The sequence below is a fragment of the Equus quagga genome, chromosome 7 (genome assembly GCF_021613505.1).
Source record: "Equus quagga isolate Etosha38 chromosome 7, UCLA_HA_Equagga_1.0, whole genome shotgun sequence".
Lineage (NCBI taxonomy): Eukaryota > Metazoa > Chordata > Mammalia > Perissodactyla > Equidae > Equus > Equus quagga.
Window position 1 is genome coordinate 135,305,128 of NC_060273.1, and position 25,179 is coordinate 135,330,306.

At 43.3% G+C, this 25,179-nt stretch overlaps 1 protein-coding gene across 2 annotated transcripts; it reads right to left on the reverse strand.

Annotated features, from left to right (window-relative positions):
• Positions 1 to 2,745: 2,745 nt before the first annotated feature.
• PRSS38 (serine protease 38) lies at positions 2,746 to 23,076 on the reverse strand. 2 transcript variants are annotated; one of them, XR_006889291.1, is made up of 6 exons: positions 22,956 to 23,076; positions 22,164 to 22,326; positions 21,306 to 21,577; positions 7,739 to 7,881; positions 6,911 to 7,252; positions 2,746 to 3,017 (listed from the first exon to the last, which is right to left on the reverse strand). XR_006889291.1 is itself a non-coding variant. In XM_046665659.1 (5 exons), exons 1-5 carry the CDS (start codon positions 23,071 to 23,073, stop codon positions 6,998 to 7,000), a joined length of 951 nt encoding a protein of 316 aa, XP_046521615.1. In that variant the 5' UTR covers positions 23,074 to 23,076; the 3' UTR covers positions 6,607 to 6,997. The 2 variants fall into 2 exon arrangements, 1 of the variants encoding a protein (XP_046521615.1); XM_046665659.1 differs by lacking the exon at positions 2,746 to 3,017 and having other exon boundaries at positions 6,607 to 7,252.
• Between the last annotated feature and the right edge of the window lie 2,103 nt (positions 23,077 to 25,179).

A 25,179-nucleotide genomic window follows, 5' to 3' on the forward strand; every position in this document is an offset into this window, starting at 1 on the left:
GATGATACCAGAGTGAACCACTGGGCTGCAAGAAGGAATGGAGAGGACCACAAAAGCTGGGTGACTAGGAAAGAATATTGATGGGTGAATGGGTAAAGGAAATGTGGCATATATATACAATGGAATATTTCAGGATAAAAAGAAGGAAATCTTGCCATGGCAACCACATGGATAGATTGAGGGCGTTGTCTAAGTGAAATAAGGCAGACAAATGATGCATTATCTCACTTACATGTTGAATCTAAAAAAGCCAAACTCATAGGAGCAGAGAGTAGAGTGGTGGCTGCCAGGGGCTGGGGCTTGAGGAGATGGGGAGATGCTGGTCAGAGGGCACAAACTCGCCGTTAGAAGATGAGCAAGATCTCAGGATCTAAGGACAGCATGGTGACTATAGCCGACGATACTGTGTTGTGCACTTGAAAGCTGCTAGGAGAGTAGATCTTAAGTGTTCTCACCACACACACACACACACACACACACACACAAAGGGAACTGTGAGATAGTAGAGGCATTGATTAGCGTGAACGTGGTTGTCATTGCAACATACACATATGTATACATTTCAAGATGCATCAAATCATCACGCCATGTGCCTTAAATATATACAGTTTTTATTTGTCAATTAAATGAAAAAACAACATTCGGGATTCGAGGAGGAGAGTAGTCGTGAGCGAGATATGGAATCTCTCTGAATCCCCATGTAAAAGAGACAGAGCAATCAAAGAGACATACGGCTGGACAATATTTGCGATAAAACTCGGTCAAGGAGCAACCGGCCCCCTAAATACAAGCAGTTAAGGGCACACTCCCGCAGCCACAGTCCTGCCTGATGACAAATGGGACTATATCAAACTAAAAAACTGTGCATCAAAAGACATAATCAACAGAATTAGAAGGCAGCCTACAGAATGGGAGAAAATATTTGCAAATCATATATCTAGTAAGGAGTTATATCCAGAATACATAAAGAACTCCTATAACTCAACAACAAAGAAGCAACCTGATTTTTTTTAAAGATTGGCATGTGAGCTAACAACTGTTGCCAATCTTCCTTTTTTGTTTTTTCCTACTTTTTTCTTCCCAAATCCCCCCAGTACATAGTTGTATATTTTAATTGTGGGTCCTTCTAGTTGTGGCACAACCTGATTTTTAAAATCAGCAAAGAGCTTGAATAGACATTTCTCCAAAGATGGTATACAAATGGCCAACAAGCACATGAAAAGATACTCAACATCACTAATCATTAGAGAAATGAAAATTAAAAACAATGAGATACCACCTCACATCCATTACGACGGCTACTATCAGAAAATGGAAAGTAACAAGTGTTGGCAGGGATGTGGAGAAATTAGAACCCTTGTGCATTGTTGGTGGGAATGTAAAATGGTTCTGCACTTGGAAAACAGTATGGCAATTCTTCAAAAAATTAAAAATAGAATTACTGTATGATCCAGCAATCCCACTTCTTGGTGTAGACCTAAAAGAACTGAAAGCAGAGTCTTGAAGAGGTTTTGGCATGACCATGTTCATAGCAGCACTATTCGCAATAGCGAGGCAGCAGAAGCAACCTAAGTGTCCATAAATGGAAGAATGGATAAAGAAAATATGTAGATAAATACAATGGAATATTATTCAGCCTTAAAAAGGAAGGATATTCTGACATATGCTACAACACGGATGGACCTTAAGGACATTATGTTAAACGAAAGGAGCTGGTCACAACAGGACAAATATTGTATGATTCCAACCAAATTAGCTTAGAACAGTCAAATTCTTAGAGACAGAAAGCAGAATGGGGATTGCCAGACTGGGGCAAGAGGGGAGTGGGGAGTTACTGTTTAATTGGTACAGAGTTTCAGTTTTGCAAGACATAAAGAGTTCTGGGGACGGATAGTGGTGATGGTTGCACAACAATATGAATGTACTTAATACCACTGAAATGTACAGTAAAAACAATTAAGATAGTAAGTTTTATGTTATGTGTATTTTACCACAATAAAAAAAAATCCAAAAAGCGAGTGAAAAGACAAGCCACAGAATGGGAGGAAACATTTGCAAATCACATACCTGATAATGGATTATTAACCAGACTATATAATGAAGTCCTAGAACTACAACACAAAAACAAACAAATCAAAAATGGGCAAGGGGCTCGAATGGACATTTCTCCAAAGCAATGGCCAATAAACCCATGAAAAAATATTTGACATCACTAATCATTAGGGAAATGCAAATCAAAACACAATGAGGCATCACTACACACACATTAGAGCGGCTGTGATAACAAGTCAGAAGGCAACAAGTGTTGGTGAGGGTGTGGAGAAATTGGACATCTTCTGCATTGCTTTTTTTTTTTTTAATTGCTTTTTTCTCCCCAAATCCCCCCGTACATAGTTGTATATTTTAGTTGTGGTCCTTCTAGTTGTGGCATGTGGGACACCGCCTCAACATGGCCTGATGAGCGGTGACATGTCCGCACCAAGGATCCGAACCGGTGAAACCTGGGCTGCCGAAGCAGAGCTCACGAACCTAACCACTCGACCATAGGGCCAGCCTCCTGCATCCTTCATTGCTTTTGAGGATGTAAATGGTGCAACTGCTGTGGAAAATAGTATGGCAGTTCCTCAAAAAATTAAACATAGAATTACCATATGATCCAATAATTCTTATTCTGGGTAGATACACAAAAGAATTGAAAGCAGGACTCAAACAGATATTTGTACAGAAGTGTTCATAGCAGCCTTATCCACAACAGCCAAAAGGTGGAAACAACCCAAATGTCCATCAACGGATGATTGATAAACAGAATGTAGCATATACATATGATGGAATATTATTCACTCTTAACAAGGAATTAAATTCTGATACACCTTACAACATGGATGAACCTTGAAAACATTACAGTGAGTGAAATAAGGCAGGCACAAAAGGACAGATACTGTGTCATCCCACTTGCGTGATGTTTCTGGAACAGGCAAATTCACAGAGACAGACAGTGGAACAGAGGTTGCCAGGGACTGCGGGGAGGAGAGAACAAGGGGTAGTGTTAGCGGGTGAAGAGCTTCAGTTTGGGAAGATGAAGACGTTCTGGAAATGGAGGGTGGTGACAGCTGTACAACGGTATAAATGGACTTACTGCCACTGAACTAACTGTGCACTTAAGAATGGTTAAAACGATAAATTTCGTGTTACGTATACTTGCCACAATAAAAAAAGGAGGAAAAATGGTTTAAAATGAACAGTTAGTGAAAACTTTAATCGTGGAGAGTGTAACCAAGATATCGTAAGAGTTTGCCCACTTAAAATTTTCTCAAACGTCAGTTAGAAAAGCTTCTCAATGTTTGTTCTGTTTGATCTCTGTAAATATGACTGGGATCATGCCTGAGAAAGAAATTCTTTCAAATGGACAGTACTGGGGAACTTCCACATCCCAGAGGAGGCGCACAGGCCTTTCCAAGGCCAAGTTCATCAGGACAGCTGCGCCCGCTGGACGGCCCTCATGCTCGTGTGCTGTCCTCTCCTGACCTCACAAGCTGCTTCAGCCCTTCTCTCACCATCGCCATCCTCTCTCTGTTGGTTCTCATGACCACTCTTCTTGGTTCCTCTGTGATTCCTGCCATCAGGGTCTTTAGTGTCCATTGTGATAAAATAAGAGAGGTTTTGTCTCTTTGAAGTCTTTTACATTTTCTCCAGTTTGCATTTTTGTTTTTTTTTTCTCTTGGTTGTTGTTTCAAGTAGGTTACTCCTTGCCTGTCTTTATTTGAATTTTAGTGCGATCAATATTGAAAAAGTGTCCAAATTAACCTGAAATTAAGGCAGCTCCAGGGACAATTTGACTGCATTTCAAGCTGTCTCTTTGAGCTGCTGAGTGCTGCTCTCAGACTCTGACGTATGTTTGCAGAGTTGTGTCACTGGCACACTTACTTTTCCAGGTAGTTGGGCTGCATCTGCAGCAATTCTCGGAGTTATTTCAACAGGAAACAGTGACTCCGCCACGGCAGACCCCAAGGAGGGGCCCAGGCAGGAAGGCCGCTGGGATGCACAGAGCACACAGCCCCACAGCCACCTCCCTAGGTCAGTGCTGAGCAGTTTGCTGCCCCATCAACACAGGAGCTTGGCAAATTCTATTTCACACGATTCCATCCAACAGGGACAAGTGTGTGGTGTGTTTTCCACGCAAACACTGTCTTATCAAGTGTAATCCTGGCAGCAGAGAGTTTCCATCTTGATCTATGTGGTAAGAACTAAACCCTCACTCACAGGCTAGTGTGCCCCGTGCTACACAGTGCATGCCTGAGCGCTGCTGGCAGTGTTGCTGCACCCGGGTGGCCGGCAATTACCTCTTCGCAGAGGGACACACACACCATGTAAATGGGTATAATGCAGCAAGATATACCCAACATTGAGTCCCCCTTAGCTGGATCCCCAGTGGCCCTTGATGGGAATGAAGGATGACTGAGGAGAGGAAGGGAAAGACACCAAATGCAGTTAAGTTTGTCTTAACCAACTGCTGTTAAAACACTTGAGTGTTCCAGACGTTACAGACCACGGTGATGGGAACACAGCTCTGGCCCTGACTGCAGCTTCATGCCAGAACACAAGGCCAGTGACAGCAGAGACTGATTGCTTTGGTGCCGCCTCTCCCCAGGGCCCTGACAGCGCCTGGCACACACCAGTGCTCAACACATATTTTGTGCATATTTCATGCATGGGATGAATGTGGTTCTGCTTTGAACCACTGAAAAAATTCTAATGTTCAATCATTCTCCACTTCCTGGGAGAAATCTCCTTGGTCAGGATGTGTACTACTTCTTGGACCAACTCTATCTGGCCTTGCGAATTGGACTTTGGGAAAAACTTAATAACTGCGGTGATAAATTTGACACACTTGTTATGCACTGATTTTCCACAAGAGCTTGGGCCCAATTCTGAGTGTTTTGTCTACTGGTGTGTATGCACAGGCACGACTTGTCAAATCTTTGTGGCCTGTTATAATCGTGGCATCTTTATTTATTACGGGATATTTAATATCTGCTGGACTAGTTCTCGCCACATCACTGGCCTTCATGTTTAGTTTTATTCCTGGGTTTTCTTGCTTACGTTTGATATAAACTTTGAAATCAATTTATCTAGCTCTAGAAAAGAGACACATTTCGAGTTGATCTGCTTGAGCATAGAGCATGTCTTATCATCACTGAAATCCACTTTTTGGGGTGTTTCTTTTGTTTGTTTTTCTCCAGGAGTATTTTACAGATGTCCTCATACCGACCTCCACATTTCTCGTTAAGGCCATAGGTATCTTATCTTTCTCGTTGCTGTTATAATCGTTGTCTTCTCTTCCATTACATATCTTCTAGCTGGAAGGTAGACTGATTTTGTCATGTTTTATGTAGTAACTTCACTGAATTTTCTTCCTGTTTCTGGTAGTTTTACATTTTTCTCTGGGGTAGTCTGGACAGGCTCTAAGTCTTTTTAAGACAGCAGTAGTTTCAGTGGCTCTTTTCCATCTCCCTTAGATGGTTCTCTTGTGCAGCTGGGGGCTCATCTCTAATATGTGCTAAGAGCAGGAGATAAAGGAGATCGTCTTGAAGACCCTAACTTCAGCAGAAATGCACTCAGCATTTCCCCACTTCAGGCTGAGGCACACATATCTTATTATCCATTGATTCCTATCTTCTTTTTTTGCTGGAAATGGGTGTTGAATTTGCTAAAAGCCTTTTCATTAATATTATTCTTGTTAGCAAAGCAATGAATCTGGTGAATTGTGTCTCTGAGTTTCCTAACATTTGATCGCCCTTGCATTTCTGGAATAAATCCTACTTGATTACAATGTACGACTTTTGAAAAATAAAGTTGGATTCTGTTTGCTGATTTTTCACTAGGATTTTTAAACTCATAAGCTGGGTTGTCTTAATCTTCTTTTTCAGTGTGACCAGATTTATGTCTTCACACACACGTGCTGCTGGGGCCTGTCTGGCTCTCGCCCCTTGACCATGTCTGGAGCAGTGCAGCAGCGCTGGGACGCCCTGTGCTGGGCGGTCTGGCCTGATTCCCAAGGGAACCGTCTCAGCCAAGGGCTTTCCTGGGAGGGGGGGTTCTTTCTTAAATTTCTCCATTTCTTCTATGGCATTTGGTCTATTTAAACCTTCTATCTCTACTGGGGTTAGTTTTGGTAAATTATTTTTTTTTCCTAAAAAGTGGTACTTTTAAAATTTATTTACATTGTAATACAATATCTCTATGATTTCTTAAGCTTTCTGTGTCTAATGGACACTTCCGTCTTGTCATTTCTTGTTCTGTGTATTCTTGGTCTTGTTTTTATCTTGATTAGTTAGTGATTTCTTTTCCTACTTTTTGATTTTTTTCAGAAACCAGGTTTTTAAAATGAGTGCTTTTCTGGTATTTGATTTCTGCTCTTACCTTTTTGGTTCTTTCTGTGTACCTATTCTCAGCTCATGTTTTCCATTTTTTTCGAGCTGTTTAAAACTGTTTGATCTGATAGATCTGCGCATTTGAATGGCGACCGTCCCTTGCCCTGCTTTGGCGGCACCTGGATTCTGGGTCCAGGCCCAGTGTTTGGGGGCTGTACTGTGTAAGACGCTGCAGTTCAGTTTGTCCATGTCCTCTCACCCTGCGGCCTGTCATCCCAGCAGACTGCTGAGTGCCGGGGAGAGGCACTCTGCACGAGGAGCCTGCGCTCTGGTGGAAAGATGGACGCAGGACTTCTAGGACACTTGCTTTGCAAATATTTAATATCTTACTGAATCTCAGGTGCCCAGAGCATTCAGTCAGGATGCACTGCTCTCCAGGCATCCTGACCCTCCTGTGGTGCGACGGCTCTGCCTTCCCAGGTGTGGCCCTGTGCCCCCCACTTCCCGACCCTGCACTAGCCCTGGCCAGTGGGCCTCACCTTGCTCAGCTGAGGAGACCTGAGTGGCTGAGCCGGGCAGGGACATAGGCACACAGCGTGAGGAAGCTGGAATGGGGGCCTCAGCCCTCACAATGTTGACAGGATGGCCAGCATGGTCACAAGGACACTGGCGGCGGCCCCCAGGGTGGAGGAGAGACTGGGGAGTGGCTGAGCAGGTGGGGGTGTGTATTTTATCTGAGAACGGATCCATTCTGAGAAAGTGGAGACACGGGCATAGACAGCGGGGTACATGGGGTAGGCACAGCCTCTGCCCCAGCTCACTACTCCAATTTGCAACCAGATGTGGTCGAATTCACAGACGAGTGGGCCCCCCGAGTCACCCTGGAAAGAAAGAGGAATTTCCTGTGAGCAGGGAGTTCAGGATCTGCCGCCTCCTGCACAAGGGGGACCCTGTGACAACCCTGTGGGGCAGGGGCAGGGCCCCACTCACATGGCCCCACCTCACCAGTGCCAAGGCTCTGCTGCAGGCAAGCCGCGTTCACCGCGCTATCCCGCAAGCAGAGGGTGGCTGTCATGGGGTGAGTCAGCAGGCACAGCCCACACGCAGACGCGGAGTCCTGGGCTATTCTGGTCAGCACTGGGTCCACAGGGTACTGGGCACCGAGTGGAGCCTGTGTCCCATCTGCACATAAGCCACTCTGGGTGTCTCGCCCAGCTGATGGCCACATGGTGACGTGCTCCCAGGCCCCCAAGAGGAATGAGCTGTCTGGGACCACTCACCCACCCGGGAGAAGGTCCCCCCAGCTCAAAGCAGATGAACATCTGAAATTCCAAGGCGTGGCCTCCTGCCCCCAAAGTGGGACGCACCTCGCACGTGGTCTTCCAATTTCTTAGGTCCCCAGCACACAGCATGTCCGACTGAACCTCTGACATTTCTCCGTAGAGCAGCCGGCACAGGGAAGATGAGATCAGAGGCACCTGCACCTCTTGCAGCTTGTCTGAGGACTTGCCTGTTGGAAAGGAGCACAGACCCAGTGAGAAGTCGTCCCATGACTGTTCCCCAGGGCCCACCCTAGCCTGAGGCCCAGCGGCTCACCCTGGTGGCTCCTTCACCTGGCCCAGCCCTCAACATGGCTCCCCTCTCTGCAGTGGGGACTCAGGATTTGGTCAAAGAAGTGTGAATGTAAATGTCACGAGACACATCCTAAGGGAGCTGTGGGAGCCATGACACTTTTCAGCCCATTCCCTTCCCTCTGCTGCGGCTCCAGCACAAACGGCTGTGTCACTGAGTCCCTGGTGACTGAGTGGCGGGTGCAGAGTGTGCAGGCGTCACCTGCTGTGCCCTCATCTATGCTGATGAATATAGCAAGTGGCCTCAGACACCTCGTGCCTCCCTGACCAAAGTGTGAATGGGCCCCATGGCCCCTGGCCTGGTCTTGCCTGGATAGGGGCTGCAGACCCATCTGACTGGGCATCAAAGGGGGCTGTATTTGGGGAAGCTGTAGCCTGCAGCTTGAGGAATCAACTTTGAAGCTAATAAATGTGTACCTGGACAGAAGATGATGGAAAACTGCACGTCAGCAGTGTTTGTGGCTGCTGCTGGCTGCGTTGTCAAGGTAACGTCAGGAGAGGAGCCACTGAAGAGTTAGATGGTGTACACAGGAATGCAGAGCAATAGAGAGAGTCCACAAACTCAAGGTTTGGGGTGCTGGGAGAGGCTGCCCAGTAGAAAGCAGTTAGGAAACATTTTCAACTACCAAGCCAGTTAAAAATCTGCCTGAGGCTTTCCACTATGGCCATGTGGGGTAACAGGGAGTGGACTTCCCTCCTGCCATAGGCAAGCAGTAAATGCATCGACACAGGAGGCAACTGTTTTCCCAGTGGACACAAGGCAGAGCAGGGCTGTGGTCCCTGGTAAAGAGAACAGATGAGGTAAGGCCTATAAGGGCTCCATCTTCCAGGTTGTGATGCGTGAGGAAGAGCACAGGCAGCTGGAATCTGCAAGGTAGATGCCAGAAGGAGAGCACTCCAGAAAAAAGGAGCACGCTCCAGAAAAAAGGAGCCGAGGGCACACAGGGGGCCTGGTGCCCGCAGTCTGCTGCTGGATCCTGAGCCATGCATGCAGAGGGTACAGTTTCATGGAGGGGAAGAGAATGGCAGGTGGGACTTCATAGTGCCCAGAGCTCACATGGGGCTAGGAGGCTGGGGCAACCAGTCAAGAGTGGAGAGTCTTGCTGATCACTCAGGACACTGTGTGGAGACAGTGCAGAGGTACGGTAAAATACCTCTGTCATTTCACATGGATGCTGAGGCCCCACGGAACCAGATGGATGGAGGACTAGAGTGATGAGCCTGCACAAGCTGTTTCTCCTTTGGCAGAACACAAAGGAAGAGATGCAACAGAAGTGGGTGGGAAGAGGCCAGCTATAATTTCTGTGACTTCTTCAAGGGCAGTTGGCATGCTAGTGCAGAATATTGGGAAACCAGACGAGTGGAGGCTTGCACTCACTGGTAAGTCTTTCCCCTGGCCTCCACTGGGAGCTTGTGAGAAATGCTGGGGGCAGGGCAGGGGGCCAGAGAGAAAGCCACTCGGTGTAGGTGTCCATGAGATGGCCAGCTGCCACTGGGACCTGCAAGAACACAGCTTGCTTCCCTTCCTGCATGCGGACCAGAGGTCTCCTGGTGGTTGGGAGGGGCAGCATGTACTCCTGCCCCAAGGGCCTGGACAGACGCATTGTTTCTGGAGAGACATGAAAAAGCCCGTACCTGGGAAAACCTCTGGGGTCTGAGAACCAGCACCAGGAGCACCAGAGGTCTGCTCCCAGGGGGAGGTGGGCCCCTCCCAGGGGCCACCACAGACACAGAGTGGAGTTCAGCTGTCCCGGAGGCAGAAGCAGGGGTACCCAGAGGCCCATTCCCAACGCTGAGGCCTACAGCTCTGCCTAAGACTGAGGGTGGGCCAGGGGACTTGGGGCTTGTCCTCCCTCAACACCAGCCTAGCAATGAGTGCCAAGAACAGCAGTTTTCCTCTGGAGGGGGCACAAGAATGTGCTCGGATATACAGAGGTGCTAAAGTGAAGGATGGAGCAGGAACGGAGAGACACCCCAGGCCCCACACTGAGCACAGTGTCGCAGCAGCCCATCATGGAAGGACCCAAAGCCTGTGTGCATTGAAGGAGTGAGAGCAACAACAGACCCCACAGCCCAGGTCAAGTTCTCACAAGCCTGACTCAGACCTGCCCCATCCCACTTATGGCTTGGAAGAAGAAGAGAAATGTCTACTTTTGGGTGCGGGACTTCAGTCTTAAATGTTCTTCTATAATGTATGGCATCCAACCACAATTTAAAAGATACACACACGCACACACAAAAGGGAGAAATAGAACACCGGACCCACTGTCAAGAGATAAAACATGAAAAGAATCAGACCCGAGATGACCCAAATGTTGGAAGTATCTGACAGGGACTTTAAAATAACTATGATTGAAGTGTCGAAGAAATTTTTAGGAAGTGAACAACATGCACGAAAAAAATAAGAATTTAAGTAGAGATATAGAAACTATAAAAAAAAGAATCAATTGGAAATGCCAGAAATACAAACACAATATCAGAGATGAAACGTCCTTTCAATGAGTGTATCAGTAGACTGGACACAGCTGAGGAAAGAATCAGTGAACTTGAAGATAGGTCAACAGAAATTATCCAAACTGAAACACAAAAGGGGAAAGAATGGGGCATAAAGCAGAGCAGAGCATTGAAGAGCTGAGGGACAATAGCAAACAACGTGACATAAGTGGAATTAGTCCCAGAAGGAAAAGAGAAGGTGCAGGGTAGAAGAAATATGAAGAGGTATAATGGTGGAGAAATTTCCAAAATTAGACAATAACCACAGATTCAATAAGTTCAGAGAACCCCAAGGCAGAATAAAACACACACACACTTAGAGACATCAGAGTCAAACGGCTGCAAAGCAAAGTTAAGAAAATCTTGAAGACAGCCAGAGAGGGGAAATATCACCTACAGAGGACCGAGGATGAGAGTAACAGCAGGTTTCTCACCAAAACCATGCAGGCCAGGTGAAAACAAAGGAGCCTCTTGCAAAACAAAACCAGAAAACTGTCACCCAGAATTCCATATCTAGTGAAACTATCTTTCAAAAATGAAAGTGAAATAAAGACTTCTTCAGACAAACACACCTTTAACTCTTACTTATTGCTGGTGAAAGTGTAAAATGGTACAGCCATTTGGAAAATCCTTTGTAGTTTCTCAGAACTGCATGACCAAGGAAGTCCACTGTTACGTGTGCACCCAAGAGCAAAGAAAGCACATATGCAGAGAGTTATAAAAGAATGTTCACAAGAGCTTTATTCACGATAGCTCAAAACTGGAACAACTCAAATGTCAGTCGACAGAAGAATGGGTAAATAAATTTTGCTGTATTCATGAGATGAAATATTCCTCGACAATAGATAAAAAAGAACTAATCATATATGCAAAACATGAGTAAAACTTACAGACTATATTGAGCAAAAGATGCAAGACACAAAAGAGTACATAATGTATTATTTCATTAATATGAAATCCCAAACATACAGGTAATTAATGAGGACAGAAGTGAGAATAACAGTTGCCTTAGAAGAAACCGTTTGGCTGCAAATCAGTAAGAGAGAACTTTTTGAGATGAAAATGTTCTGTCTTGATTTGAGTGTTTCATGAGTATTTACATGGAAAAACAGGGTGTACATTTAAGATTTGTGGATTTTACAATATGTAAATTATATCTCAAATAAAATGCAGACTATAAGAGGCAGGCAGAATAAAGGCATTCTCACTTGAAGGATGAGAGTTTACTACAAAAATTATGTTATCGAAGCACATTTTTTAAAATTAAGGAGAAATTCACATAAAGTTAAACATTTTAAAGCGAACAATTCAGTGGCATTTAGCACATTCACAATGTTGTGCAACCATCACCAACATCTAGTTCCAAAACATTTTCATTACCCTGAGGGAACTCCCAGGCTTTGTCCCTGGTCACCACCAATCTGCCTTCTGTCTCTGGATTTACCTGTTCTAGATATTTCACAAAAACGGAGTACTATGATGTGTGGCCTTTTACATCTGGTCACCACCAATCTGCCTTCTGTCTCTGGATTTACCTGTTCTAGATATTTCACATAAATGGAGTACTATGATGTATGGCCTTTTACATCTGACTGCTTTCACTGAGCACAAAGTTTTCAAGATTTATGAATCAGTACTTTATTCCACTGAGTAGTGTTCCATCGTATGGAAATGCCACAGTTTATCAGTTCTTCCGTTGATGGACATTTGGGTTGTTTCCACCTTTTGGCTACTGTGAATAGTGCCGCTATGAACATGCATACATATGTACTTGTTTGAATACCGGTTTTCAATTCTCCTCCCCCCCAGTTTTATTGAGGTATAATTGACTATTAGAAATTGTACCTATTTAAGGTGCACGCCTTGATGATTTCATATGCATATACATTGTGAAATAATCACCACAATCAGCCTAATTAACATCCATCACCTCAAATAGTTACCATTGTCTTTCTTTCTTTTGTGGTGAGAACACTTCAGATCTACCCTCTTCGCAAATTTCAAGTCTAAAATAGAGTACTGCTAACTACAGTCACATTGCAGTATATTAGATCTTCAGAACTTATTCAACTGGCATAAATGAAATTTTGTACCCCGTCACCACTCCCATTTTCCCCTCCCCTTAGTCCCTGGCAACCATTCTACTCTCTGGTTCTAAGAGTTTGACTTTTAGATTCCACACGTAAGTGAGATCATACAAAATTTGTCTTTCTGCATCTGGCTTATTTCACTTGGTATAATGTCCTTTAGGTTCACCCACATTACAGCAAATAGCAGGATTTCCTTCTGTATTAACGCAGAATAATAGTCCATTATATATAATATAACATGTATGTATTTGAGATATATATCAAGATATATATTCTTTATGCATTTATCTGTCAATGGGCATTTATGTTGTTTCCATATCTTGGTTATTGTGAATAATGCTGAAATGAACATGGAAGTGCAGACATCTCTTCCAGATCCTGTTTTCAGGTCCTTCTGCTATATACCCAGAAGTGGGATTGCTGGATCATTAAGTAGTTCTACTTTTAATTTTTTGAGGAACTTCCATACTGTTTTCCATAGTGGCTGTGCCAATTTACATTCCCACCAACAATGTATAAGGGTTCTCTTTTCTCCACATCCTCACCAACACTTGTTATCTCTTGTCTTTTTGATAACAGTCATTCTGATAGGTGTGAGGTGATGTCTCATTGTGGTTTTGATTTGCACTTTCCTGATGATAAGTGAAATTGAGCACCTTTTCATGTGCCATTGGGCATTTGTATGTCTTATTTTGAGAAATCTCTATTCAGGTCCTTTGCCCACTTTCAAATTGGGTTACTATTATTATTATGCTAGTGAGTTGTATGAGTTCCTTATATGTTTTGGGTATTAATTGCTTATCAGATAGATGGTTTGCAAATATCTTCTCCCATTTGTAGATTACCTTTTCACTCTGTTGTTTCCTTTGCTGTGCAGCTTTTTAGATGCAATCTCATTTGTCTATTTTTGCTATTATTGCCTGTGCTTTTGGTGTCATAGCCAAAAATCATTGCCCAGATCAATGTCAAGAAGCTTTTTCCCTACATTTTCTTCTAGGAGTTTTATGGTTTCAGGTCTTACACTGAATCCTTTAATTCATTTTGAGTTGATTTTCTTATATATCGTCTGAGATAAGTGTTCAAGTTCATCCTTGTGCATATGAATATCCAGTTTTCCCAACACTGCTTATTTAAGAGACAATCCTTTCCCCACTGTGTGTTCCTGGCACCCTTTTCAAAGATCAGTTGATCGCAGATGCATTGATTCATTTCTGGGTTCTCTATTCTATTCCAATGGTCTATATGTCTGTTTTTATGTCAGTACCATATTGTTTTCATTCCGGTAGCTTTGAAATATATTTTGAAGTCAGGAAATGTAGCTTTGTAATCAGCTTGGAATACTCGGAAATCAGCTTTGTTCATCTTGCTCAAGATTGCTTTGGCTATTCGGAGTCTTTCAGGGATCTATATGAATTTTAGAATTTTTTTCTATTTCTGTAAAGAATGTCTTTGGGATTTTCACAGGGAATGCACTGAATCTGTAGATCACTTTAGGTAGTATGGACATCTTAATAATATTATTTCTTCCAATCCATGAGCACAGGATGTCTTTCCACTTATCTGCGTCTTCTTTAATTTTCTTCATCAGTGTTTTATAATTTTCAGTGTACAAGTCTTTCACCTCTTTGGTTAAATTTATTCCTAAGTATTTTATTCATTTTGTTGCTATTGTGAATGGGATTGCTTTCTTAATTCCCTTTTTGGATAGTTTATTGTTTGTGTATAGAAACTTGACAGATTTTTGTATATTGATTTTGTATCCTGCAACTTTACTGAATTTACTAGTTCTAACAGATTTTTTTTGTTGCTGAATCCTTAGGGTTTTCTACATATACGATCATGTCATCTGCAAACAGACATAATTTTACATCTTTCTTTCCAGTTTGGATGTCTCATTGTTTTTTCTTCTCTAATTGTTCTGGTTAAGATTTCCAGTACTGTGCTGAAAAGGAGTGGCAAGAGTGGTCATCTTTACCTTGTACTGGATCTTAGAGGGAAAGCTTTCAGTTTTTCCCCATTGATTATCATGTTACCTGTGAACTTTTACCATATGGCCTTTATAATGCTGAGGTAAGTTCCTTTCATACCTATATTATATTCATACCTATATATTTTGATCATATATTTATATTGAACTTTGTCAGATGGCTTTTCTACATCTATTGAGATGACTTTGTGATTTTTTTCTTTCATTTTGTTAATGTGGTGTAGCACCTTGACTTGTGTATGTTGAAACACCCTTACATACCAAGGATTAATCCCACTTGGTCATGGTGTATAATCCTTTTAACGTGCTGTTGAATTTGGTTTGCTAGTATTTTATTGAGGATCATTTTATTTACATTCATTAGGGATATTGGCCAGTAACTTTCTTTCCTTTTTCTAGCTTTGCTATTAGGGTCATGCTGGCTTCATAAAATGAGTTTGAAAGGGTTCCTCCTCCTTCTGTTTTTTGGAAGAGTTTAAGAAGGATTGACATTAATTTTTATTTGAATGTTTGGTAGAATTCACTGTGAAGTTATTTGGTCCTGGGCTTTTACTTGCTGGAAGATTTTGATTATTAATTCAATCTCCTTATTTGTTTTTGGTCTGTTTAGGCTTTCTATTTCCTCTTTTTGTAGGTTGGTAGGTTGTATGTTTCTAGGAATTTATCCATTTCCTCTAGTTTATCCAATTTGTTGGAGTATGTTTGTTTGCAATAGACCTTTATGATCCTTTTTATCTCTGAGGCATCCATTGTAATGTGTCCTCTTTCATTTGATTTCATGCATTTGGCTTCTCTCTTTTTTCTTAGTCTAGTAAAAGTTTGTTGATTTTGTTTATCTTTTTAAAAAACCAACTCTTAATTTTGCTGATTTTTCCTATTGTTTCTTTATTCTCTATTTTATTTATTTCTGCTGTAATCTTTATTATTTCCTTCCTTCTGCTAACTTTGGGCATAGTTTGTTTGTCTTTTCCTAATTCCCTGAGGTATAAAGTTGGGTTGTTTATTTGAATCTTTTGTCTTTTTAAATGCAGGTATTTATTGCTATAAACTTCTCTCTTAGTACTGCTTTTGCTGCATCCCTTAAGTTTTGGTATGTTGAGTTTTCATTGTTGTTTGTTTCAAGATACTTTTAAAAATTCCAGTTTTATCTTCTCTTTGACCCAAGAGTCTGTTGTTCAGTGTCTGAGTCTGTTTGGACTACGTTTTAAAACAAAATACCACAGATTGGGTGGCTTATAATTAACAGAAATTTATTTCTCACAGTTCTGGAAGCTGGAAGTCTGAGATCAAGGTGCCAGGGTGGTCAGGTGAGGGCCATTTCTACTGAGAAATCCACTGATAATGTTATGGGGTGTGCAGCTGGGCGGTGGTGGCAGCAGGTCTGTCTCCAGGATAGCACAGAGGTAGCTCCTTCTTAGGGGGACGGCACAGTATTGTGGACTCAGGGCAGCTTCATCAACTGTGGTCAGCATCAGCCAAGACTTCAGGGTCCTCGTTGGCAAAAGCTGAGGGTGTCCATGGTGGTGGTAACACCTGCCTGGGTCCTCCTGCTCTCGTTTTCCCCAAAGTGGGAGGTTGTAGCTGAGGGAATCCCTCTTGGCACTAAGCTGTGCAGACTGGTGTATGGGATGATGTAGGTAAAATGCTATCTACATTTTTCTCTGTGGCTATGCTTGGTTTTTATGCTCTAGTGGGTTGCTGCAGTTTCTTCATTGTACTCTGGGGCTCTGCCAGAGCTATTTTCACCAAGAGGAAGTTCTTCATTTGTTTTTTTTTGGGGGGGGGATACATCATCTGCCTTCTTGCTTATGTCATTTCTGTTTTCAATTCTTTTTGACTATATACATAGGAGTGGAATTGTTATGCATGATAATTGGGCCATATGGTAATTCTATGTTTAACTTTTTAAGGAACTATCAAACTGTTTCCACAGGGGCTGCATCATTTTACATTCCCATTGGCAATGAACATAGATTCCAGTTTCTCCATGCTCTTGCCAATACTTGTTATTTTCCTTTTTAAATTATACCCATTCTAGTGGAGGTGAAGTGGTATCTCGATTTGCATTTCCCTAATGTCTAATAATGCTGAGCATCTTTTCACCTACTTGAGGGACATTTGTGTGTTATCTTTGGAGAAATGTCAATTCAAGTTTTGATTTTTAAAATTTGGTTGTTTTTCTTTTTGTTGCTGAGTTGTACGAGTTCTTTACACAGTACGACCTTTGTCAGATATATGATTTGCAAATTCTCCTATTCTTTTCACCTTCTTGATGTCTTTGATACACAACAGTTTTTAATTTTTATGAAGTCGATTTTATCAATTTTTTATTTTGTTGCTTGTATTTTTGTTGTCATTTCTAAGAACCCATTGCCAAATTCAAGGTCATGATTTCTTGAACTGTTTTTGTACTAGCTTCCTAGGGTTGCCATTACAAAGCACCACACCTGGACAGCTTCAGACAACAGAAATTTATTCTCTCATTGTGTTGCAGGCTGGAAGTCTGAAGTCAAGGTGTCAGCAGGCTCGAGCTCCTTCTCAGTCCTTCTTTGCTTCCTCCTGGCTTCTTATGGTTGCCAGCACCCTTGGTATTCCCTGGCTTGTAGACGCGTCACTCAAATCTCTGCCTCTTTCATCACATGGCATTCCTCATGTCCGTGTCTGTGTCTCTTCCTTTTTTCACAAGGACATCAGTCATATTGGATAAGGGCACACCCTAATGTCCTCATCTTAACTTGATTACATTTGCAAAGACCTTCATTTCCAAAAAGTCTCAGGCACGTGTACTGATGGTTACAACTTCAACATCTCTTTTTGGGAGATACAATTTAACTCATAATAGCTTCCTTCTAAGAGTCTTATACTTTGAGGTGATATATTTAGGTCTTTGATTCATATTGTGCTAATTTTTGTACATGGTATGAGGTAGGGATCCAGCTCATGCTTCTGCATGTGTATATCGAGCACTATTTGTTGAATAGATTATTCTTTCCCTCTTGAACGGATTGGTACCCTTGTCAAAAACCAAATATGGGTTTATTTTTGGACTTTCAATTTTGTTCCATTGGTTTATATGTCTGTCCGTATGCAAGTGCCACACTGTTTTTATTACTGTAGCTTTGTAATAAGTTTTGAAATTAGGAAGTGTGAGTCTGTCCAAGTTTAGTCTCCTTTCTCAAGATTGTTTTGGCTGTTCAGGGCCCCTTCCAATTCCATATGAATGTGAGGATCAACTTTTCCATTTCTGTAAAAAATGCACTGGAATTTTGATAGAGACTGTACTGAATATGTAGATCACTTTGGGTAGTGCTGACATTTTAACAATATTAAGGCTTCCAACCCATGAACATGAATATGAGTTATCTTTACATTTATTTAGGTCTTTTAAAATTTCTTTTAGCAATGTTTTTTAGTTTTCAGTATACAAGTCTTTCACATCCTTGGATAAATTTATTCATAGGTAGTTTTTCTTTTGGAGGATATGGAACTGCTTTCTTCATTACCTTTTTCAATTGTTCATTGAAGTTGTATAGAAACACGACTAACTTTTGTGTGTGTTGATCTTATGCTCTGCGATTTTGCTGAATTTGTTTATTGTCTGTAGTAGTCGGGCTGTTTTCAATATTCATTGGAGTTTTCTATATTTCGGATCATGTCATCTGTGAAGAGAGAGAGTTTTACTCCTTCATTTCCAATTTGGATACTTTTTCTTGCATAATTCATCTGTCTAGAGCTTCTGGTACAATATAGAATACCAGTGGTGAAGGAGGGCATCCTATCTTGTTCCTGATTTTAGGGGAAAGCTTTCAGTCTTTCTTCACCGGGTGGGAGCTTACCGGTGAGTTTTTCATAAACACCCTTAATCATGTTGAGGAAGCACCTTCTACTCCTAGCTTTCTGAGTGTTTTTTTTTTTTTAATTATGAAAGGATGTTGGATCCTGTCAGATGCTTTTTCTGCATCTTTTGAGATGATCATGTGTGGTTTTCCCTTCATTCCTTTAATGCAATATATTATATTGATTAATTTTTGCATGTTGAACCACCTTTGTATTTCTGGGATAAATCCCACTTTGTTGTAGTGTATAATCCTTTCAATATGCTGTTGGATTTAGTTTGCTAGTATTTCATTGAGGACTTTTATGTCTATATTCACGATTCACGAGGGGTAGAATGAGTAATGAAGTGCTCCCTCCTTTTCTATTTTTGGAAGAGCTTGAGAAGAACTGGCGATTACCAAGTTAAATATTTGGTAGTATTAACCAGTGAAGTCATCCAATCCTCGACTTTTCTTTGTTGAGAGATTTTTAAATACTGATTCAATCTTTTTACTTGTTATAAATCTATTCAGGATTTTTATTTTTTCTTGAGTCAGTTTTGGTAATTTGAGTGTTTCCAGGAACTTTTCCATTTCATGTAGATTATCTAATTTGTTGGATTAGAATTGTTTGCAGTATTCTCTTGTAATCCTTTGCATTTCTGTAAGGTTGGTAGTGGTGTTCCCAGTTTTATTTCTGATTTTAGTTATTTGCACCTTTTCTTTTTTTTTGTAGTCTGTCCAGCTAAAGTTCTGTTAATTTTGTTGATGTTTTCAAGTGACTAACATTTGTTTCATTGACTCTACTTTTTTCTACTCTCTATTTCATTTTCTATGCTCTAATCTTTATTATTTTCTTCCTTCTGCTAGCTTTGGATTTAGTTTGTTATTGTTTTTCTAGTTCCTTGAGTGATAAAGTGAAGTTATTTATTTGAGGTCTTTCTTCTTTTACAAATGTAGGCATTTACAGCTATAAATTTCTCCCTTAGTAGAGCTTCTGCTGTGTCCTATATGTTTTGGTATGTTGTGTTTTCATTTTTATTTGTCTCTAAGTATTTTCTATTTTCCCTTGTGATTTCCTTTTTGATCCATTGGTTGTTTAAAAGTGTGTTGCTTAGTTTCCATAATTTTGTGAATTTTCCAGTTTTCTTTATGTCATTGATTTCTAACTTTATCCTGCTGTGGTCAGAGCAGATACTTTGTATAACTATCTTTTAAAATCTACTGAGACTTAATTTGTGCCCTAACATGTGGGCTATCCTGGAAAATGTCTCATGTGCACTGGAGAAGAACGTGTGTGCTGTCGTTGTTGGGTGGAGCATTCCACACATGGCTGTTAGAACTAGCTGGTTCATTGCGTTGTTTAAGTCCTCTATTTTCTTATTTGTCTTCTGATTGTTCTATCCATTATTGCGAGTGGGGTATTATCGTAGAACTATCTGTTTCTCCCTTCAAATCTCTCAGTTTTTGCTTCATATATTTTGATGGTCTGTCATTAGGTACATAAACGTGTATAATTGTGTTATCTTTTTGCTGTATTGAACTTTTTATTAGTCTATAATGTCCTTTGTCTCTTGTAATCTTTTTTGATTCAGAATCTATTTTATTAGTATATTATTTATTCATTATTAGTATATTTATTACTAGATATTAGTATAGCCACCCTTCTCTCTTTTTGTTACTATTTGCATGGAATATCTTTTTTCATCCTTTCACTTCCAACTAGTTTGTGTCTGTGGATCTCAAGTGAGTCTTGTAGACAGCATGCCATTGGATCACGTGTTTTTATCTATCCCATCAATCTCTGTCTTCTGATGGGACACTTTAATCCATTTACATATAAAGTAATTACTGATAAGGAAAGACTTCCTTCTGTCATTGTACTATTTGTTTTCTATATGCCCTATAGCATTCTGGTCCCTCACTTCCTGCATTCCTATCTTGGTTTGTGGTAATTGGTTTTTTGTAGTGAAATGTTTAAATTCCTTCTTAATTTCCATTTGTGTATATTCTATAGCTATTTTCTTTGTGGTTACCATAGGGATTACATTTAACATCCTAAAGTTATAATATTCTAACTTGAATATATAACAGCCTAACTTCAATAACAATTTTTTTTGAAAATTAAGTAAACCAGACATTAAACTTTCTTAACTTGGCATAAGGTATCAATCTGAAATCTCCAGACCAGCAAACAAACCTAATAGTAAACCATTAGGAGCATTTCCATTAAGATAAAAACAAGACACAGAGATCTGCCATCATTTCTACTGGAGGTTCCAACCATTACTATAAGACAAGAAAAAGATATAAAAGATAAAATATGAGAAAGGAAGTGATGAAACAGCCTTTATTTGAAGGAAATATGATTTTCTAAAATCTAGAACAAATAACCAATTGACAAGCTATTAAAAATGAGTTCTATAATGTGGCTGCAAACAAGGTCAATGTGCAAAAGTCAATCAGCTGTGCCTAATTAGCAAATTCAATTTTAAAAATCTTTAAAATAGCCATAAAAATTCTAAGGTACCCAGGTGTAAACCCAGAGAGAAAATACAAGGCCTGTATGGAGAAAACCAGAAAAACTAATAGGTTTTTTAAAATAGGCTAAAAAAGATTATTTCTAAGTTGAATTTAGAATCTTAAGGAAAACTCTGCTTTAAAATTTAGTATCTCAATATAGTAAATGTAGATTCCACACAAGTAGATGTAACTACTTCTTTGTATGCAACAAAGCCAGCCAGGGATAAAACAAAACCCCATGTGGACAGATAAATAGATAGTGATTGATGGGTGGGTAGTCCAGTCCCCAGATACCTGCACCCCTGTAACTGACAGAATGCTTTCTTTCCTGTGGTGCCATCAACCCTTCCACAAGTTCCAATAAAGGGATTGACCCCTGCACTTTGTTCTCTTACCTTCTGGAGAAATGGATCCCCATCCTGTGGCCCAACAAGCAATGTTCTTAAGCTTCACATCGCGGGGTGCAATGCAGACTGGGAGCACAGAGTCAGAAAACACAATGCGGGATTTCAGCTGCACCAGTGCGACGTCACCTCCGACAGGGTGGTGCTTCTGATATGTAGGGTGCAGGATCAACTGATTCACCTCAAACCACTGGGTGTGATTGTCTGCGACCCTGAGGTTCACAAGGCCCACGTATATATCAAGCACCTCAATGCTCATGTAACTGTGGGGACAGAGAACAAAGGCACAGTGGCTTGAGTGACTTCACCTAGAGAGTAGAGCCAACACCAGCTCACAGGCCCAGGGAAGCCTGAAGCACGGTGGCTTGGGTATGCAGGCTATCACCCAGGATGTGGAAAGCGAGCCTCTTGCAGCACAGTGGGGACCCAGTTGTCTGGCAGAATTGCCTCGACAGAAGTCCTGACAAGGCCCATGGAAGTTTCAGGGATGACTAAGAACCTGCTGGCTGCCAACAGCCGAGGCTGGGGAGCTTCTCGGGTGTACAGTGAGCAACTCATGAAAGTAAGTCTCTCCTCTCCAGTCATCCTGTGAGGTGTCCCCTTCCCTCTCATCCTGTGAGATGTCATCCTGGAAGGCGTCCCCCCTCCTCTCATTGTACATTTGGCACCATACCTACCCTAAAGAGCCCATGGCTCTGCATAGTACAAGATGAAGGTACAGTTGGTGCAGCTGTGTGCTGGGCCGCCTTCCCCACCCCCTATTCTGAGAAGTGCCCGCCCAAGGCGCCCACGTGGTCAGCCTCACAGGCCTGTCCTCCATGGGAATAACGGCGAGCACTGCCGACGCACCTGTTGAAGCAGTGGGCTGCCGTCAGTACCCAATATTCGTCAATGATGGACCCACCACAGATGTGGATGGCTGCATAGTGCACGCTGACCTGCCATGGCCACTTCCTCTCAGAGGCATCCATGCCCCCGATGACCTTCCCTTGCACGTGACGACGGCCACAAGCTGAGGGGTGAGGGAAAGAGTACTTGCGTTGCAGCCTCCTATGGGGTAGGCCATGTCACAGGCAAATTGGAGGAAGGTTTGCGTGTGAGGGAGTGGCAAGGAGGGGACAGAAGGTCAGGGTGAGGAGGACAGGGGAGTGGGGAGGTGGAGGGAACAGCGGGGGAGAGGGGAGAACAGAGAAGGGGAGGGGAGAGGAGGGCGGGGGAGACACAGGAGAGGAGGCAGAGAAGGGGAGGGAAGAGGACAGGAGGGAAGGGAAGGACAGGGGAGAGGAGAGCAGGGAAAGGAACAGGAGGGGAGAGGAGGAGAGGGCAGGGCAGAGAAGTGGGAAGGGAAGAGGAGAGGAAAGCAGGGAAGAGGAGGGGAGGGCAGACGAAGGGGAGAAGGGAGAGGAGAGGGGAGGGGAAGGAAGGAGGGGAGAGGAGAGGAAGGAGAGGAAGATGGGGAGAGGAGAGGAAGGAGAGGAAGATGGGGAGAGGAAGGTGGGGAGGGGAGAGGAAGGAGGGGGAGGAGAAAGAAAGGAGGAGATGGGGGAGGGGAGGGAGGGCAGGGCCGGTCTCCACCCAGGTATGAATGGCAGGCCTGCCTGTGCAGCAACCACCCCCGACTTGGGCCTGGAGGGGTCCTACCCGGGTCAGGGTTCAAGGTCACCCCCTTGCTGGTGGGGCGCCCGTGGGCCGTGGCTGCAACCCGGGCGGGGGGCAGGAGGAGCAGGAGCAGGAGGAGGGCGGACAGCAGGGCCGCCATGAGGCGGGAGGGCCCGGTGCTGCGAAGGCCAGAGCCTGGCGGACGCGTGACGGCCCCAAGGCGCGACAGCGCGACGGCGCCCGGGCACGCGACGCGTGACGGCACCACTGCGCGACAGCGCGACGGCGCCCGGGCACGTGAGGGAACCCAGAACGCCTGATTCGGGCCCTGCATCTCAGGCACGTGACGGTGTCCCCCCCGCCCCGCTCTCCTGGACAGTGTCCCGGCAGGTCCCGGGGCACCTCGGTTCCCGCGTGGCGCCGGCTCTCGGGGGCTCTCAGACGCGCGTCCTGGCCGTCCCGGTCTGTCCGCGTGCATGGCTCCCGGACGCGGGCGCTCCGCCTGAGGTCTCCTCAGGGCTGGCGCGGGACGGGGAGGGGCGGTGACTACTGCAGGTTGGGGGAGAGAAGGCTTCTCACGGGTGGGCTTGGGCGCCGTCCCTCCGGCTGGGCGTGTGGGAGACGCGCAGCCAGGGATGATGTTTCCAGGGGCGTTCGGTGACGTCTGGATATGTTTTTGATGATCAAATTGGGGGCTTGCGCCGCTAGCTTCTAGTGGTTGTCCAGGCTCACTGCTATGGGGTAGGCCACGTCACAGGCAAATTGGAGGAAGGTTTGCGTGTGGAGGGAGTGGCAAGGAGGGGACAGAAGGTCAGGGTGAGGAGGACACCCTCCCAGAACAAAGAATTTTCCAGCCCCAAGTGTCAGTAATGCTGAGGTTAGATATTTTGGCCTACGGGTTCCATGGGGCCACCTTAGTGCAGGGTAAGGAGTTGGAAGATGACCTTCCACTGATGAACTTGGCTTCTATAGCAACTTTTGGGGGACAGAGGGGTGCAGCTTTTCTCATGTTTGCCTCAAGAACCGGCAGGATTGTTAGAAGGTTTCTGTCATGGTGGCCACCCTTTCCTGGTCGTTTGGCTTTTCTTAGGGCTTGTGAGTGGTGGGGGAAGGTGGGTTGCAGGTTGCAGGCTTCTCTACAGCCAAGTTGGACACTTGGGAGGAAAGAAAAACCCCAGAGAACTCCCCCCCACTCCAGTTGTTCTAGTCCTGAGGTCCTTTGCTAGTGTACCTTCTTTTGTCCACCTTTTAAATCTTCCAGTAGGTGACTTGTGTTGTTGTGATTAGTGGGAGGAATAAGATGGAATGTGTTCATCGTTCTTGTCTAACCCTTAAGGAACTTGAAGTCCTTAATGACTTTTAACTTTTTACTCTCCCAGTTGAGTTTGTTTCCTCCAAGCTGCTATTTTCAACTTGATGTTTATTTTCCATGTTAGAGGCTTTCCTTCGATGTCTCTATTCCTTTTCCGTTTGAAATTAAGACTGTTGGAATAAAAAGTGATTGGGAACTCTGGAGTGTGGACAGGGCTTGTTTGCTTTGAGCCTCCGGGTGAGAGAACTAGGTGAATCATGGGGAGCTGCTGATGTCAGTATCTTTAGGACAACACTGTAGGCTTGTCAGCTTCTCTGGAGGATCCTTAACTCCTTCCTTAATGGTGGGGGACTTACTTCAGGGTTCTGGCTGCTCAGGGAGAAGGAGGCTGTGTCTTAACATTCTGCATTAAGTATGTATACCATCTCATGAACTTCTAATTTTGGCATCCAGGGCGCTAAACCGTGCCTGGGACTCCCTGATGTGGATTACCCATTTTACTCTCTGCAGGAAACAAAACTCCAGCTTTCTGCAATAGTCAATAAGGTACATTAGTCCAGAGATGTGGAGTGGGGAGGAGACTTAGGGATATAACTGTTTCTCAAACAACCCCCCCCCCCACCCCCCGCCAATACTCCTAGGTTTAGCATTCCCTCTCGTAGTTAGATCTAGACATACTGGTTCTTTTTGAGAATTCTGTGTTACAGATTGTGATGTTTTCAGCTTTTTCCACTGCCCATTCAATTCTGTTAGGTCAATTACTATTTATAGATCTACCATCCAGCTGTCAAAACTTTTTTTGTTAAGGTATAATTTACACACAGTAAAATTCATCCACTCACGCGAGTTTTGACAGATGCATACAGCCACGTCATCACCACAATCAAGCTGTAGCAGAGTTCCATGGCCCCCCTGTTCCCCTGTGCTCCTTTATAGTCAAGCCCTCCTTCTACC